Source organism: Vigna unguiculata, chromosome 9, assembly GCF_004118075.2.
Source record: "Vigna unguiculata cultivar IT97K-499-35 chromosome 9, ASM411807v1, whole genome shotgun sequence".
In the NCBI taxonomy this organism is placed as follows: Eukaryota; Viridiplantae; Streptophyta; class Magnoliopsida; order Fabales; family Fabaceae; genus Vigna; species Vigna unguiculata.
Window position 1 is genome coordinate 38,637,896 of NC_040287.1, and position 18,009 is coordinate 38,655,904.

An 18,009-nucleotide genomic window follows, 5' to 3' on the forward strand; every position below is an offset into this window, starting at 1 on the left:
GTGACTGCATCCAAACAAAACATGTCCAACATCTAAGAGCTGTGACATGACATGTTGGTGTCATGATTGCCCTCACAAGAACAAACAATGTGCTCTATCCTTCTGTTTGTGCCTCGTATGCTGTTTGATTCCTCCTCTTCATCATGCCACGTAAAATAATGACATTTGATTAAAAAGCTAGCGTGTCATACAAAGAAGCTACAACATTATACACCCAACACCGGAAAAAGCTAAACACAGTTCAAACATGTTCATCCACCAACTACCAATGGAAGAGCAACATCATTATCAACTAGTTTGTTAATTATACTTGTCTCCTTCAGGGATTTGGGCTAATGCTAGTGCTTGTCCTGGTGGTGGTGCACGTGTAGGAGTCAAGTCCTTTAACTCTTTTCTATGCAGACGATGTCTACGCTCTCTTCCATACACGATCCAGAAGATCAAAGAGAACATGACAGCAAAAGAGACCATTACCAATCCAACATAGATCCATCTACTGTAACGCCTTAGACCAGGACAATGATCCGTAGATATAACGCTTAGAGTTTCCCGAACAAAGGTGCAATCTTGTAGCTCAACCAAAGAGGGGGCATCATTATACAAAGCGTTGGCCACGTTTATTCCGGCGGAGACTTGGTTGTAGAAGGTGGGGGTCAAACGCCCCTGCGTCATGCATATCTCAGATGGTGAAACCTGGCACACGAAACCGCCGTACACCTGCATCACACATAAACTAATATTAACATTAACTCTACATTTTTTCTGCTAATTTAGGACTTTCTCTATGTTATTTAGTTTTGGCAGTGTTTGTATGTTATATGAAGGTGGTTCAATTTATGTACCTGTGTTGCATTGCTTAGGGTCACTTCACCAGTATCACATTGTCTATCAGTCATGTCGGGATGGAAGGGATTGCAGAGGAGCGGCAAGAGGGGACCAGATTGGTTATAGTAGAGTGGGGTGAAATTGGGAGCGAAGTTTATGTTGGAGGCGTTGGTGATAACCTGGTTCACCAAATTCACTAGTTCAGAAGTTACTTCTTTGCTTCGTAAAAATGTTTCTTGTGCAGTAGCATTGTCCACACATGGCAGAATATCGTCCATTGCCGTGTGTGCAATTGGATACTGGATCCATTCATTCACTGCTAAACAACTGTCTGCTGTTGCACTACCAAAACACAAAGGAATTAGCTCCACACTAAATGCCAAATTTCATATGCAAGCTTCGCATAAAAGCTGCATTCTATGGTCCAAACTTGTGATAAGTGATAATTTCAGATTGAGAAGAAAACTTAAGTTTCAAAAAGAAAAATATGCAAGAACAACGATCAAAGATTCTCGACTATCAAAGAAGAGAAAAAGAAGAACTGAACCAGAGAGCAGCGGTGGATAAAAGAAGCTCAAGAAAGGATCTCTGATATCATGAGAGAAGGATAAACTTCAAAGAAAAAATTGAGAGAGAAATGTGCAAAGTGCTCTCAATCTGAAACTAATCACTTATGACACGTTAATTAGACAATGCAGCTTTTATATGAAGCTTACATACAACTTACTAATAAGAATTTCCTAAAGAAGCAGCAAAAAAGAATTTAATAAATAAGATATATGGTGAAATCATTGAATACTTTTTGACTATTTTAGGGAGGGGAAATAGGAACTTACTTATGGAGAACAAGGAACGAACCACATAATATAAGGGCACCAGTAACAAGAACCCATCCTGCCATTACCAAGCTGCAATTATTTATGCCAAGTGTTTCATGAGAAAACATAATGTGAAGTGGAGTTCTGTTTGCTATCAAAGAATCGCAAGAAAGGTATGTAACATTGGGTGGTACACAGTATATATTACTTACATATACACAAGGAGCTGTATTCCAAAAATTGAGAATACTGTAGTAACAAGTAAAAAGAAGGAAATGAATTCCATAGCAAGTAAGAACTTGTGCATCTAAATTGGGGGCACAGAAGAGACTTACAAAATCCAAGAAATGTCAAGACTAGCATAACAGCAGCTATTATGATCAGCGCCAACCTCCTGTATCATTGTTACATTGGTGTTATAGAGTAAAAACTAAAGCAAAAAAACAAATATCTGTAGTGGAAACATCAGAATCAATCATTACGCAGAGTCTAAGAGATCTTGTATGTTGTCTGAGTTCTCTTTTGTCTTGTCAGCAAGTGTGCCAGCAGAGTTATTGATATCTGTTTCTGCCGCATCAATATCAGTTTGAACATTTGTGGGGAGAAAAATTCGATCGATTCCAACCTGTTTAGCCTGAGCAAGATAATCTGACACGTTCCTAAGCTTATCCACAGTGGAATCAGCTTGATGTACCACGTACTGCAATGTGGAAGACATGCTGTGATGGAAACTTCCCTGGCCGATGTAGAGAACTGCACATCCAATCCTGTTAACACAGAAAAGTGCAATTTGTGATACAGATCCAACAAAACCTGAAACAAGCAAAACATAAGGAGAGAGATGTGTACACACACTGCTGCAAATGTGAACAATATCAGGAGAATAAGGGAAAGGGCATAGCATGTTGGTGAATAACCATAAGGCTCTCTTTTACGACAGAAGTAACAAACACCAATAGTCATTAAGCACAAGCCAAAGCCCAAGAACCAAACTGCTGCAATACTGAACATAGGAACTGCAGTATATGCCACAGACTGCATTCAATAAAAAAATAGTTAGTGGGTTTTGCCTTTTTAAATTCAACATTGCAAACCAAACAGCTTGGTAAGATTAAAGTGCTGAAAGTGGAAAGAGACAAAATTAAAGAAAAGAAAAGCATAACAACAGAAATCAGTCAGAAGTCACCAGATTATTACCCAACTGTAATCTAATTCAGCCAAATCAAATTCAAACAATTAAATTTGAAGCACACTACAGGACCATTCATTATCTTCATCCAGTAAAACTAAATAAAGCATATATGACCACCATGGAGATAAATATTGGTTTTCCTTAAAAACACCTGCAAAGGAATATTTAAATGTATTTTTAATAAAGCATATATAGTGGCTCCAATTTTACACAAACCCGGATACTACTCAAGATATTAATAAATGGATCACTTCTAGTGCATTACTTTTTATGCTTTTTGTCATTTTTACCAATGAGTTCCTCCTAAGGTCATTGATATAACAATCAAATTTTGATCAGAAAACATCACCAAAGGCTGCAGAGATCCTGTCCTTGTGTTTTATCCTATACATATATTGGAATAATACTTGCAGTTGCATCTATATCAATCGAAGGATAAAATAGGTAACACAAATGTGTGCACCAAAAGCATCTCCTTTTTATTGCTACACAGATACTTTCAATTCAAATACAACCACCACTCTTCGTTACATACTTTTCCAACAATTCCATATTTCATAGTTTGGGCAGATAAACTAAAATGATAGCTGAAGATAGGTGATGTAAATCCCAGAACCACAATAGAAGCACAGATTCTGAGCCTAACAGAACAGCACAATTAACGAAATACAGTCCTCAGTGGCACACTATAAAACCATTATCAGTCCTCAGTACAAAGGAGTAACGGTTCGAAGTGCTTACAGCCCAATAATGGTTGTCACTGATATTCCATCCATATATGTACTTGTTGAAGCTATTAAGAGGGTCTTTTCTTCGTGTTCTCTCAGCAGCTAAGGGAACGGGCGAGTTCTCGAACGGTGGTGCGGCATCGTATACATACAACCTAGAAAAGCCTACAACATCCTTTCCCTCATTTTCTGGCCCTGTAAAAAACAAAATGGTCATGTGCTTTGCTTTCTGAGGAAACATCTTCAAGAGTGAGAGAGTAGCCACAATCATATGAAACACTGTTCTGCATTGTCATAGTGGTGACTTATGTGTCCCCCACTAAACCCAGTGAAAAAAAGTGAGAACATTTGTTTAAATTAGAGGCTTGTTTGGCTTCCAAGATTTTAGGGTCTCCTAAACAGTGAATAAAAAGCCAGAGGGAGAGAGTTGTGAGTGAAATACCTGAAGCTTGGTGCGACAACAGAAAGGAACTGGACAAGAAAACCGTGAGCAGAAAACAAAAATGCAGTGACCTGTAACTTAGCATTGTGTGAGAGGAACCAACATGAACTTATGATGTTCTTGTGTTCTTCACTACTCTGAGTGTGTGTGGAGAGAGAGAAGAATAGTTAACCGTTAGAAAATATCGTGTTTGGGAGACCGGCGAGTTGCTCAGGACATTAACCTCGTTAATGCCCCACCATTATCATATGCCGTAAAAAATAGTAAGCAAATAATAGTATATTCAGAATAACAATATATTATAATGTATGGTGCTGTAATTTTTCGTGAATAGCATAACATACAGTTCTTTACTCTCACCTATACTTCAACATTAACCTACGGAATATAATGAAAAATAAACAGCAAAATTACTTTCTACTCACACACAAAAGTATGTTCTTTTCTCAAGTATAAAGTAAAGAGTTGCTCTACAAGTAAAGCTTAATGCACCTCATTAGTAGAGATGGCAAATAAATCCGTCTCTGTGGGTATTGCCCGAATCCGTCCCCGTTTTGACGGGGAATTCCCGCATTGACTGGGTATGAGTATGGGTATGGGGAATCCCCAACTTTTTCAGTTGGGTATGGGGATGGGTATGGGGATGTACATATACCCGCCATAATACCCGTCCCTGCCTATCTCCATTCTCGTTTAAATTATTAAAATATTCACAATTAATCAAGTAACCCCTATATATATATATATATATATATTTTTTCTATTTTTTATTTCTTTTAATTATTTCATTTGTCATGAAACTCATTCTCATCTCCAATATATTTTTTATTTTATCATAACCTTTATGTAATTATGTTAAAATGATGTATGTTAATTAAAAAAAAATTATGCCTCACATTTGAATATTTATATTATTTTTTAATATTTTTATTTATTATAAATTTTTCTTTCACATGAGAATGTTTATACTCTCAATTTAAGATAATATAAAAAAAATTCTTTACTTATTATTATTATTAATTTTTGTTTAATTTGAAGAACTCTTTTGTTTCATTAAAATAATTTTCGTTATTTTTCAACCATTAATTATATGTTAATATTTGAAAAGTTTTCTTAATTCTCTAAGATATTTTTCGTCTTATCATACCTTAGTTATACATTTGATTTCCTTTGTGTGATTTTTTTCGATAGTCTCTCAAATTATTTCTAAAACACACATTTGTTAGTTTTTTAATATTTTTATTTTTTTTTATTTTCATCATGTAGAATAATATTTCGATATATTCTATCTAATTATTTTTTATTTTATAACTCATTATTAATCATAATGTAATTTTTTCACTTTAAATTCTGTTTGAAGTGGTTAAAATTTTATATATATATATATAATGATATTTAGGAATAGTATATGATAATTCACTACAAGAAAAACATGAAATGGTGACTGATTTAGTCAGTAACCCATATCAGTCACTATTTTTCGTCATTGGTGGTAGTAGTTGATTTATTGTCTGAATCAATGACTAAATTAGTGACCGATTCAATGATCGAATCTGTACTTGATTTAGTGACCAATTTAATTACTAATTTATATGTAATTTAATGACAAATTTTTTGGTCACTAATGATATTTCTATTTAATTTTAACCACTTCAAACATAATTTAATAATTAGTTCTGTAAGGTATTTTTCATTTTATCATACCTTAATTATACATTTGATTTCCTTTGTGCGATTTCTTTCGATAGTCTCTCAAATTATTTCTAAAACACACATTTGTTAGTCTTTTAATATTTTTATTTATTGTTTATTTTCATCATGTAGAATAATATTTCGATATATTCTATCTAATTATTTGTTATTTTATAACTCACTATTAATCATAGTGTAATTTTTTCCACTTTAATTGTATAAATAACTTTTATTTACTGCAATATAAAAATTTAATGTAATTGCTATGAATATTTTTTTGTCACTATCCAACATATATTGAAGTTCAAAAGATACAAAATCTATGTTAAAATTTTATTATTATGTTTATTATTTGTTTTTTGTGTCATTTTGATCAAGTGATGTATTATAACTTTTATTAGTGTATAAAAAAGAGATTCATTATAATTTAAAAAATTGAAGTAAACAAACATTTAAAATATATTTTAATTTGAATATTTGTTTTCCTTTTATTATTATGTTTATTATTTATTCTTTGTGTCATTTTGATCAAGTGATATATTATAACTTTTATTAGTGTATAAAAAGATATTCATTAGAATTTAAAAAATTGAAGTAAACAAACATTTAAAATATATTTTAATTTAAATATTTGTTTTCCTTTTATATTTTTTGAAATATTTTTTAATTTTATCAACTAAGTTCATCAATGTTGTAGTTTGCAAATTTAACAAATGTTTTGGTTCACATGAAATTTTATTTGGTATTCTAATATAAAATGTAAACAATTATAATTTATTTTAAGATATTTGGCATCGAAGAAAATCCTCCTAATATTGAATATTTCATAATATTATGTTTTCTTTACCGTAATTTTTTTTCTTTTATAAAAATTAATATTGAAGTAGTTAGAACACGGGTACGGGTATGGGTACGAGATTATACCCGTTACCCGGTGGGGATGGGGATGGAAAAAAAGTTTGATTTGGGTATGGGAATGGGATAAATTTTTTATGCGGGGATGGGTATGGGATAGCGAAACCCGTCCCCGCCCCGCCCCATTGCCATCCCTATTCATTAGTGTATCATCTATGAGATCACGAATCCTTAACCATTGAATCACGCCGTAAAATTAGATGAAAAACTTTCAAGTTTTTTCTAAACTAGCCAGTGTCTCATCTTTTAACCTACAATCCAACAGGAATAACAATACATTTAGTTTAGGTACATAATTAATGTCTGATTAATAATAATTACAATATAAAATTCTTTAACATTTTTTTTATTATTATTATAAGGAGAGAGTTGGGGTGAACAGGTGAGAAAAGTGGAAGATGATAGAAGATGAGATGTAAACCAAAATGAGGAGAGGCCCATTGATTGGGCTCGTTCCCCAACGTACTTCTCAATACTCTTCCTATGCCTTCTTTTGACTTTAAGCCAAGTGTGGACCACCATCTCAGCCTTTTTCTCTCCTTTTCATGCTTCAACTCTGAAATGCAAACACTGTCAAAAAACTTTCTCCCTCTAAATTTTAAACTTGATGAATGAAAGCAGTGGAATGTAGAAGAAGTCCCATATGAAACAGAAATAACCTCAGTAGAGTTTCGAATATGCAAATCATGAAGAAAAGGAAATGTCAAAGGGTTCACACCTTCCTCTCTACTCACTTCTCATGACAGCAAAAATAGGTTATTATAATGTCTCATAAAATTTATACAACCTCAAATCCGACCATGGAGCTATGAAACAAACAAACAAACAATGTCAAAAAGTTCAGGCTATCAAGGATTCCCCACTGTCACACACTGAACCTAAATGTGGATTGTTATTTCCAATTACCCTTTTTATATTTTTTTATTACTCATACCTTATTTCTATGTAAGTGTTTTTTTCACATCACATTCGACAAAAAATCTATATACATTATAATGTGGAAAGCTATCGAAAACAAAATACCTTCATCATCAACTACACGTGGTGACGAGATCAATCACTTTGATTATTGTAAGTAATAATGTGAATAGTCTTCTTATTCACACATTTTCAATTAATGCACTATCATTCACTTTTTATTTACATTAACTTAATATTATTTTATAATAACTACAAAATCTTATATTTTTTAACACGTAAAAATAAATGAGTAAAATAACGTGATTATATAATAATTATATAAATGTTAAATTAAATAATAGTAACTCAATTAAAAACTATGAAATTTATTTTTAATAAATCCAAAAAAAATAAGATAAAAATAATTATATTTTTGAAAAACTTAAAACTTAATTAAATTATAATAATATAAATATTAATTTAGTAAATAAATAATATCAGCTAATTCACAACTTTTTCAACTATTTTCTCATATGCAATAACTTTAGTTTAATTATTGGACGAAAAATACTATTACAGCGAGATACATGTTGAAAGTAGTAAAGAGTTATTAGCAACATAGAAAATTAAATATGGCGTGGAAAAATATGGAATACATGTTAATAAATCCTATTTTACACCGATTTAGATTTTTTACTGATTTTTTTGTTAATTTTTTATTAAATCTTCAATATACTGAGTATCACTAACTTTGACATTTTAAAATATATTAAAAAATATTTAAAATTTTAATACAATATAATTTTATATTCAACATAAGAAAAATCAATAGAAAATTTGAATTCATTTTATATACACATTAAGTAAACGAAAATGTATAGTCCACCGAGTGGGAAGAGAGAGTCTTATTTTAAAGTTTATCTCTCGAGAATATAAAAACAACAACTCATGTAGCTTAATTCAAAATGTAAAACAGACCATGTTAATTTCACCTTATTTCATGAAATCAACTCAAAAACATCCTTTTTGCAATTGTAAATTTATGTCTAAAGATCACTTCTCGACACAATTTTTAAAAGCTTATTTTTAAATATATACAAAATTGAGAATGTTACGAAGACCGAACCAATCACCAAAAGAAAATGAATAAGTGGTTGAACTCATGTATTGTTAATTAAACATTTTAACCTACTTTTTATTAAGAAAAATAACATTAGAAAGTTGACATTATTTTGTTTGTCTACACTTTAAATTTAAATCATATTATCTCATAAAATAATTAATATGTATTGTGTAAATTATGTTAACTATTTTTTAAAAAAAGTCAACTGTATATTTTATAAGTATTTTAGGTTGTCGATTTCATTTGTCTTCTCTTGCTGCTGGTAGCATTGAATAGGCTTTCATCTTCTTTGACTTTGTTCATTAAAGTACTTAATGGGCTAGGTATTGTCAAAAGCCCATTAACATTTTGGGCCATATCTCGTAGTTTTCTGGGCCTCTTTGCTATAAAACAGGTGCGAAACTCTGATCAAGGAAAGAGGGATTTAGTTCTTAAACTACATGAATAAGATAATAATTTTGGAGAATCGCTTGATGAAGTGGTGCACGCAAATTATGTAATTAGTAATAATTATGACTCAGATTACCTACTCAGCAAAAAAGTTGATGAGGTCAAAAAATGATCAGATTCTGTTTTTCTGAATTTGTGAATAATTAAGAAATCTTCATTATTTGGAGAAATCTCTATCATTCCATGAAATTATATGAAAATGGGTTGGTCAAAAGTAAGAAAAGAGGGACAGAATCATTCAGCAGTGCAATGTCTCGGAAACTCATCCAAACTAAGCACATTGAACAATAGAAAACAAAAAATATCTAAGTGCTCTGAAAAATTCAACATTTCTAGAATTTGGTATATAAACAATAATTTTTTTTATTTCTATCTCTTAAACTAATATGTTAATGTTTTTTTATGAAAATAAATAAATCAAATATATTTACTAGAAAAGATACAGTTGGAAGTTCTGTTTGTTTATACTATTAATATTTTATATTTTGACATAAATATATAATACTTTTTTTCTTTTGAGTTTTATTTATTTAATAAAACAATAATTTTTAATGCTTAATTTATTGTTATACGTACTAAAACTTATATTCATTATTATCATAAATTCATTTTCGTGAAACATATTTAGCCTTAATTTAAATCTAAATATATATCTTGAAATAATAATAAATATAAATAAAATAAAGTCAATAACGTTGAAAGATTGAGAATATTAATGTAATACAATTTTAGGAATCATAGCGGAATACAGGTGGCCTTTCTTGTTATTACGAGGTTGGAGTTTTTGATTGTCGTAAGTTATAGTCCAAAAGGTCACTATGAAAAAAAGTTAAAAGTATAATTGGTAAATTTATATTCATTAATGATGATAAATAAGTTGTTTAGTTAAGCATTCAACCTATAATACCATGAGTAAAGAGATCTGCGTCGATATTGTCAACTTCAATTAATATTAATAAATAAGCTTATGCAGTAATATAGTATATAATTAACAAGCTAATAAAGTCTACATTTGGCCATAACCTTTTTTATTGCTTCCCTGGCTCTTCGTGTGTATCGACACTATTTATAGCTACATTTTGACGAAACTAAGCTGAGAAAGTATTGGGCAACTTCCGATTAATAATTTACTAAATGATTAAAATTATTCTATTCACATTACTTTTGACTTTTATCAATTATTTTTATACTTCTTAAGAAAAGAACTTCAAAAAAATAATAAAAAATAAATATCCTCTGTACCAAAAATCAAGATTATTATTTACCAGTTTTTTTTTCATAATAGAAAATTTGTCTAGCTCATTATGAAAATAGGCAAAGTTTAAAAATATTACAAAAATAGATAAATCGTGAAGTCTCACACGTTTTTTAATTGAAGAAATCGTGCACTTTCATAACATTTTTCTTAATTTCATATGGTCAAACGATCAGATAAAGAAATCGTGTGAAAGACACACATTTTTAAACATAAAATTGCGTGAAAAAAATATTTTTGCTTATATAATCAATTATTTATGTGTATTTTGTATTTTAGATTTTTGTAATCGATTACACAAACAAAAATGTCTTCTTCCCACACAACTTCAGGTCCAAAAACATGTGCCTCACATAAAATAAAGAAAACATCATGGGATGGATTTTTTTACATAGACGTGTATATTATATATACGATTTGCCTAATTTCTTATTATAATTTGCCTACTTTTGTAATAAAAGAGGCAGATTTGCCGACTATGAAAAAGAAAACCTATTTACCCTCCTAAACATGTCAAAAAAATCCAATATATATATAAACTTAGAAGTTTTATTTAATTAATAACTTTTTTCATCATTACTATATCTCACATTCCACTTGTTATCTGAATGCAACTCCCCACCAACGTATCAAGTTCCATTGAAGGTGCTAAGTATTTGCCATAAATTAATCATATGAAATTGGTAATTTATTAGTGAAGTTAACTATAATAATATTTTATGACATGTAGATATAATTCATATGGCTATATAAACCATTCCTTCTCGTGGTTTATCCATCTTCTCTAGTCTTAACATAAGTGTAACAGAAGCATAAACATGTACAGAGTAGCGAAGGCATCAGAGTATCTTGTGATCACCGGGGTTGGAATCAGAGACATAAAGCTCGCAAAGAAAGGATGGGTGCTTCCGGGGCAGTCATGCACCGTCTTCGACCTGTCTCCGGTGAACTACACTTTCGAGGTTCAAGCCATGAGCGCAGAGAAGCTCCCTTTCATTCTCCCCGCCGTGTTCACCATCGGTCCCAGAGTCGACGACGACGGTAGCCTTCTCAGATATGCCAAACTTCTGTCGTCCCACGACAAGCTCTCTCACCACGTGAAGGAGCTAGTCCAGGGCATCATCGAGGGAGAGACACGTGTCCTTGCGGCATCCATGACCATGGAGGATATTTTCAGAGGCACCAAGTCGTTCAAACAGGAGGTGTTCGAGAAGGTTCAGCTGGAGCTCAACCAGTTCGGGCTTCTCATCTACAACGCCAACGTGAAGCAACTGGTGGACGTGGCTGGCCACGAGTACTTCTCTTATCTGGGTCAGAAGACTCAGATGGAGGCTGCCAATCAAGCCAAGGTTGACGTCGCAGAGGCAAAGATGAAGGGAGAGGTTGGAGCCAAGCTCAGAGAGGGGCAGACGCAGCAGAACGCTGCCAAGATCGATGCGGAAACAAAGATAATATCCACGCAGAGGCACGGAGAAGGTGTGAAGGAGGATATCAAGGTGAAAACGGAGGTGAAGGTGTTTGAAAATGAGCGAGAGGCTGTGGTGGCGGAGGCTAATTCCGAGCTTGCCAAGAAAAAAGCTATGTGGGCACAGACGGCGCAGGTGGCGGAAGTGGAGGCCACAAAAGCCGTCGCACTCAGGGAAGCCGAGTTGCAGAGAGAGGTTGAAAGGATGAACGCTCTCACAAGAACAGAGAAGCTTAAAGCTGAGTTCCTCAGCAAAGCAAGTGTTGAGTACGAAACCAAGGTTAGCTTATTTATTTCTCCTTCCTCCTTCATGCAAACAATTTTCCAACAGTATTATATTCCAGTGGAAATTTTGAAGGGAGTGAAAAAAATTTGTTTAACAATTAGGTACAAGAAGCGAACTGGGAGCTGTACAGGAAGCAGAAAGCAGCAGAAGCAATATTGTTTGAGAAGGAGAAAGAGGCAGAGGCACAAAAAGCTCTGGCGGAGGCAGCGTATTTCAGTCGGCAACAAGCAGCAGAAGCTGAGCTATTTGCAAAGAAAAAGGAGGCAGAGGGACTTCTGGCAATTGGGCAAGCACAAGGAGTATACTTAAGAACACTTCTTGATGCACTGGGAGGAAACTACACTAATCTAAGGGACTACTTGATGATAAATAGTGGCATGTTTCAAGAGATTGCGAAGACTAATGCAGAAGCAATTCGTGGACTTCAGCCAAAGATTAGTATTTGGAGTAATGGCACAGATGGAAGTGATGGTGGTGGTGGAATGAAGGATGTAGCTGGTGCGTACAAGATGTTGCCACCTTTGTTTAAGACGGTGCATGAGCAAACGGGTATGTTGCCACCCGCTTGGATGGGAACCCTATCAGACAAAAGTTCTTGAACCCTCATGTTTCTTTCTGCTTCGATGCGTGTTTTGTTAAGAATGTACAAGATTAAATGTGTGAACAAATATAACTTTTATGTATGTAGTAGTATTCTTAAGATAAGACTCATTTTAGTTACCTGGTTTTAACTTTTTTAAGAACAATTTTGTTCTTAAAACTCTGAAGGCGGATAACTAAAGTGGGGACTCACGTTTATGTGTTTGAAATTTGGGGACATGTTGAAGTGCAAAAATTCGCTGTGATCCATAATTGCTCATGTTTTTACATTGGTTTTAAGTCTTTGGTTTTAATTTCCTTACATTTTTCACTAATAAAAACAAAGCCAACAACCAATAAAAGGATAAAAGATAAGAGAAAAACATTAATGTGTAGTCACAATATAAAGAGCAGAAAATTAGACTCAGACGGTTTGGATGAATATAAAAAGAAATGAAAATAGAAAAGAAGTAAAATGATTGAATTTATAATTAGTAATTAATTGGGATAAGTATGTTTTTGTCCCTCAATTGTAACACAATTTTGGTTTCCATTCATATTTCAAAGTTTGATTTAGTTAGGTCCTCATTCTTAAGAAATATATGAATTCAGTCATCATGATAACATGCTGCCAAGTTGGAAGCTGACGTGGAACCTGTGCAGCTGGCAAAGATGACCTGAAATAGCCAGTGGAGTGCTCCAAACGATTGAATTCTATAGCTGGAGTTACCTGTGTTGACCAGTTGCAATTAGAGAAGTATGACTGGAAGACTTGCTGCCTAGGCATTAGGTTAGGTTAGGTTAATTAGTTAAAACAATTTGTTTAGATAGTTGTTTTTTTGGCAGTTTGGTAACTTTTAGTAGTCAGTAATAATTAGTTTGTAGGTTTCTTAAGTAGTTGAACACATATAAAGCTGAGTTTATAGACACACTCGCAGAGAAGGTCACTTTTATTTTTAGTTTGAGAGCTTTGCGAAGGAGGAAGAGGCTTGGTACATTATCATTGGTGCGTTCCAGATCTCCATTCCAACATTTGCTTGTTCATTCATCTCCATTGTTATCCAGATTTGTAATTTCCATCTTGTTCTTCTATCTTTCATGTTCAATTTGAAATTTTTGCAATATGAAACGTAGACATTGGTATTGTTCAATTACTTTTAGTTTTGTACATTCATTGACTACAATTTCTGATTTAATTGTGGTTGAGTGATCTTAAGGATCACTTTCATCTAGGAAATTCAGATTTGAATGACTAGAAATCAAAGTTTAGAAGTAATATGAACGATGCTGAGTTTATGAAGTAACAATCCAGAAATTCAAGTTGAACATGTCTTCTTCCATTTGAACCATTGTTTACATGTTTGGTCTCTCTAGTATATCTTCTTTCCATTCCTAAACACATTCTAATTCATGATTCAGAAAATTAAAAAAAAGTTAATTCAGTTTTTGACTGTAGTTTACCGTTAATTTCGTTTAATGCAATTTTTCAGTTCTGCAATGATCTTGATGCCTTGATTCATTATATTGCTTTATTGTAGTGTTATAAACTTGTTTGATGCATGAATTGTGCTTTTAATTCCACTTCTTCAGCTTAGTTCATTTCAATTCTAGCTTTAGAAGTTAGGTTTTCCAATTTTTCTAAATTTAGGGATTTTGATTCGCTCATGATTCTTTAAGTACAATTCTCGGTTCCTATGTTCAGTTAGTATTGTTTTAATTGTGTTTTCATGTTCATTTGGTCCATTTAATTTGTTCTGCATGTTAGAATAAATAATTCAATTTTCGGCCATATAAGCTGATGCACGTTGAATACATAGCCTCTACCAATTCTAGCTTGAGCTGTGACTTTGTGAATTGTGCATTGGTTGGTATTTCTACGTGTTTCTCATGCATCTTTGTAGTGTTTCAAATAGGTTTCATGATCCATATTGCATATAACTCTAATTTGCCCTTAGAACCATAAATTGCATAGGCTGTCAAAAGCTGGTGATGAACAATGATAAATCTGCCAAATTGGTTCAAGAGTTTGATTTTGAGGATTTTGAGTTTCTATCTAGTTATGCTTGCATATCTTAGTTATTTTTAGGTAATAAAACTTGTTCCAAGCCTGAGTTCTTAAGAATTCATTGTTTTTGTTCGTTTAGGCATTTTAGCAAACGCCTTGTGCATATTAGGTTTTTATATAGGAATTTCATCAAACACTTTGCGTTTTAGCATCTCTGCATCATTTTAGACTCTTTTAAAGATCCAAACATGTTTAGATACATTTTTTCATACATTCCATGCATTCATATGTGATTTCCATGCATTAGAATCCATTTTAGGTGATTAAACTATTACATTGACAGTGTAGAATCATACATTGTTCTTGCTTTAGACATAGTTCATACACCATTTGCATTGCATTTTAGGACTATTTAAGGTTAGTTTGAAGTGTTACTTTTATATTTTCCCCTCTGGCATACACTAGATAGATTTCATACACTTCAAATCACTCTAACTTAGCCATCTCTTTGATTGATTTCCTGGTTTATAATCTACAACATTTAAAAGGGGAAAACTAGGATTTTTGTAATCTTGTATGCGACTAGGAGGTTAACAAATTGACGCCTCAGCCGGTGAAATGATGAGTTTTGAGTGATTTAGTGATAATCCGACTTGTGCTTGATAGTTCATGCATTTTAGTATAGAACATGCATCATTTTATTTTCTAGAAACTGTAACTGCTGTTTTGGAAGAGTGTTTTGTTTGTGCTAGCAGCTTTATGCAGGTTAGACCATGTCATTTTGACACTAAAAAGCAGAGAACCAATGTTTTGCTAACTAACATTTTTTTTTTTTTTGTTGCAGTTTCACAGGTGTTTTCCAATCTAGTTAGGTGTTTTATGCTTTCATCACAGTTCCAAGTTACCATTCTAATATGTTTTTGCTGTTTTTAGTTTAGTCCTGTTTTCATTCCAAACTTTGTTCTGACTAAAAATTTTTGCTGCTTTTACTAACTCGTTCACTAACCCTTCTAACTTTGTTTTCTGTTTTGCTGATACAGTTTACTAACTAATATTCTTTCTTTAGCTATATCTAGTAGTAAATTCAAATTTTATTTCATTTAGCTGTTTGAGTTCATTAACATGTTTTGTTTGTTGTTTCAATTTGCAAAGTTTGGTTCTCAAGTTTTAGCTATAACTGTGATTTGTGCTAACGGTGTTTGCTGAGTTATCTCAGTTTACTAATATCACCAAAACAACTAACATTTTTCTAACTGCTTCTAACATTGTTTTTGCTGGTGTGTGCTGACAGATTCACTCACTGCAGTTTTGGCACCACTTAAACTTACGAACAAGAACAAATTAAAAAGCCAAACAAATAAAAATCTTAAAAGAGTATAGAAAAAGTACTTTCAAAGCTATTTCTGAAAATGCATTCCAGAACAGTTATATTTCAGAAGACTGTTTCATAATGACGGATTCTAAAAAATAAATTTCAAAATAGAATGTTTCTTAATAATAATTCAAATAATTGAGATACTTAAAAAAGTTAAACTAACTCAATTTAATTAAAAATATATATATTTATATCAACCATTATATAATTTTGAATTTATTTATTTATTTATTTCTAAAGTTAAGTTTGATACTAGTTAAATTAAATATCATACTTAAAATATGTGAGTGGCTCCAGGAATATAAATAAAACATTTAAGACTTACAGGGATTAAAACAAAATATAAAAAAAAGAAAATACGTACCTATAAATGTTAGTTAAATTTAAAAATACTGGTGTAACATGATAATTAGTTTAATGGATCTACATTAATCATCTCGCCCAATTTACTTATTTTTTTTTAAAAATGTATCCGGGCAAGCGATAAATAATGATATATAATTAAATTGCATCTTTTAAAAAATAATATTATTGATTTATAATAGTATCATGCGAATCCAATCCAAACTTATCCAAATGAAATAAAGATAAATAAAACTAAAGATATTGCTTGAAAGGATAAACTATAAAGATCTGTTTGGCTGGTAACTGTCGATTAACAGGAGCCACATAAGCCCCAGCTTCTATAAACCACGGTGGGCCGCCAAGCCTAATAATATTCATAGCCCAGTTGTAACCTAACACGCTCAAAACACATATACTCATCTGTCACGATCGAAAAGAACAGCTCAATGAAAACTGAACACGTCGGAGAGCAATAATCTCGAACTCTTGGTGACCACGTGTCGTAAAATAATAGGTCCTTGAAACTTTCACAATACCGATTCACCTATTTATAAGTGACAGTCTCTCTCTTCTCTTCTCTTCTCTTCTCTTTTCTGTGCAAGTATTCAATTGACGAGGATTGAATTGATGAGTGAGTGTAACAGTAACAGAATGGCTGAGAATTCATCAACGCTTCATGCACTTCACTACGACCAGGAATGCATGGTCATCACTTCTTACGGCGGTTTCCGTGAACTACGCGCCCCACATCGATATGGTGGATTGTGTCGTGAAGAGCAAGAAACATCGAAAGTTGATCGGAAGCGGTTGGGGAAGAAGGTGAAGAAGGCGGTGAAGGCGTTTACGACGAGGTTGAGGATGCGCAGTGGCGGAGCGAAGGAGAAGGAAAAGAGTAGGAAGTTCCAGTATGATCCCAAGAGTTATGCACTTAATTTTGACGATGGAATAAAGGAATGTGACGGTGTTTTTCTAGCTTTCACAGCTCGTTATGCTTGTCCATTAGGGATAAACAAAGTATATTTTGGATGGGAGCGCACTGAAACGTAAACATCATACCAAATTCTTCATTCTCCTTCTTCTAGTTTCGATGATACAGTAATTCGTGTATATGTATATCACGTGTTAGGTGGTTCACTTTTAGAAATATTATAGTGTGTAAAAGTTGATTTTTAAATTTTATATTTTAAATTATCGCATTCATAGTTTCTTGTATGAATAGGCTTATAGTTCATCCAGTATTTCTTTTCTCTGGATTACATGATAACGGTATCAATTCTTCTTCAGAAAGTTTCTGACAGTGAAATTTTGTTAAATGATCGTCATTGGCGTCAAAGTTTGTATTGATTGTGTTAGTTTTACATTCACTTTGAAGACCGAGATATATTATCATGGCGTTCTTATATATTTGTTTTTTATAATAATTATTACTGTGGATAGTTAAAAATATCAAGATCTAAAATGATAGAGATAAGATTTTATTTAAAATTAAAATCGACAGGGAACGTAGTTTGTTAGAGGAGCCATGCAGCTTGTTAGATATTATCTCGATCTAATTAAGATTAGATATATTTTCTATCATCACCATATCTTTCTTATCTCAAAATCAGATATTTT

The 18,009-nt window shown here is 32.5% G+C and overlaps 3 protein-coding genes across 3 annotated transcripts; 2 read left to right on the top strand and 1 right to left on the bottom strand.

Moving 5' to 3' along the window:
• Positions 1-143: 143 nt before the first annotated feature.
• Positions 144-4,246, bottom strand: LOC114196189. Its single transcript, XM_028086752.1, has 9 exons — positions 4,006-4,246; positions 3,577-3,758; positions 2,497-2,678; positions 2,126-2,410; positions 1,979-2,037; positions 1,856-1,892; positions 1,662-1,733; positions 843-1,167; positions 144-717 (listed from the first exon to the last, which is right to left on the bottom strand). Exons 1-9 carry the CDS (start codon positions 4,088-4,090, stop codon positions 301-303), a joined length of 1,644 nt encoding a protein of 547 aa, XP_027942553.1. The 5' UTR covers positions 4,091-4,246; the 3' UTR covers positions 144-300.
• Positions 4,247-11,109: 6,863 nt separating this feature from the next.
• On the top strand, positions 11,110-12,940 carry LOC114162178 (flotillin-like protein 4). The gene is made up of 2 exons (XM_028045971.1): positions 11,110-12,085; positions 12,193-12,940. Exons 1-2 carry the CDS (start codon positions 11,159-11,161, stop codon positions 12,688-12,690), a joined length of 1,425 nt encoding a protein of 474 aa, XP_027901772.1. The 5' UTR covers positions 11,110-11,158; the 3' UTR covers positions 12,691-12,940.
• A 4,024-nt stretch (positions 12,941-16,964) lies between these two features.
• On the top strand, positions 16,965-17,715 carry LOC114162983. The gene has a single exon (XM_028047016.1). The coding sequence runs from the start codon at positions 17,023-17,025 to the stop codon at positions 17,440-17,442; it is 420 nt and encodes a 139-aa protein (XP_027902817.1). The 5' UTR covers positions 16,965-17,022; the 3' UTR covers positions 17,443-17,715.
• Positions 17,716-18,009: the final 294 nt, after the last annotated feature.

Coding starts and splice junctions, on each gene's coding strand:
- LOC114162178 (XM_028045971.1), top strand. CDS start 11,159: ATGTACAGAGTAGCGAAGGCATCAGAGTATCTTGTGATCACCGGGGTT. Junction 12,086..12,192: donor GTGTTGAGTACGAAACCAAG/GTTAGCTTATTT, acceptor TTTAACAATTAG/GTACAAGAAGCGAACTGGGA.
- LOC114162983 (XM_028047016.1), top strand. CDS start 17,023: ATGAGTGAGTGTAACAGTAACAGAATGGCTGAGAATTCATCAACGCTT.
- LOC114196189 (XM_028086752.1), bottom strand. CDS start 4,090: ATGCTAAGTTACAGGTCACTGCATTTTTGTTTTCTGCTCACGGTTTTC. Junction 1,893..1,978: donor CTTGACATTTCTTGGATTTT/GTAAGTCTCTTC, acceptor TTGTTACTACAG/TATTCTCAATTTTTGGAATA. Junction 718..842: donor CCCTAAGCAATGCAACACAG/GTACATAAATTG, acceptor TGTGTGATGCAG/GTGTACGGCGGTTTCGTGTG.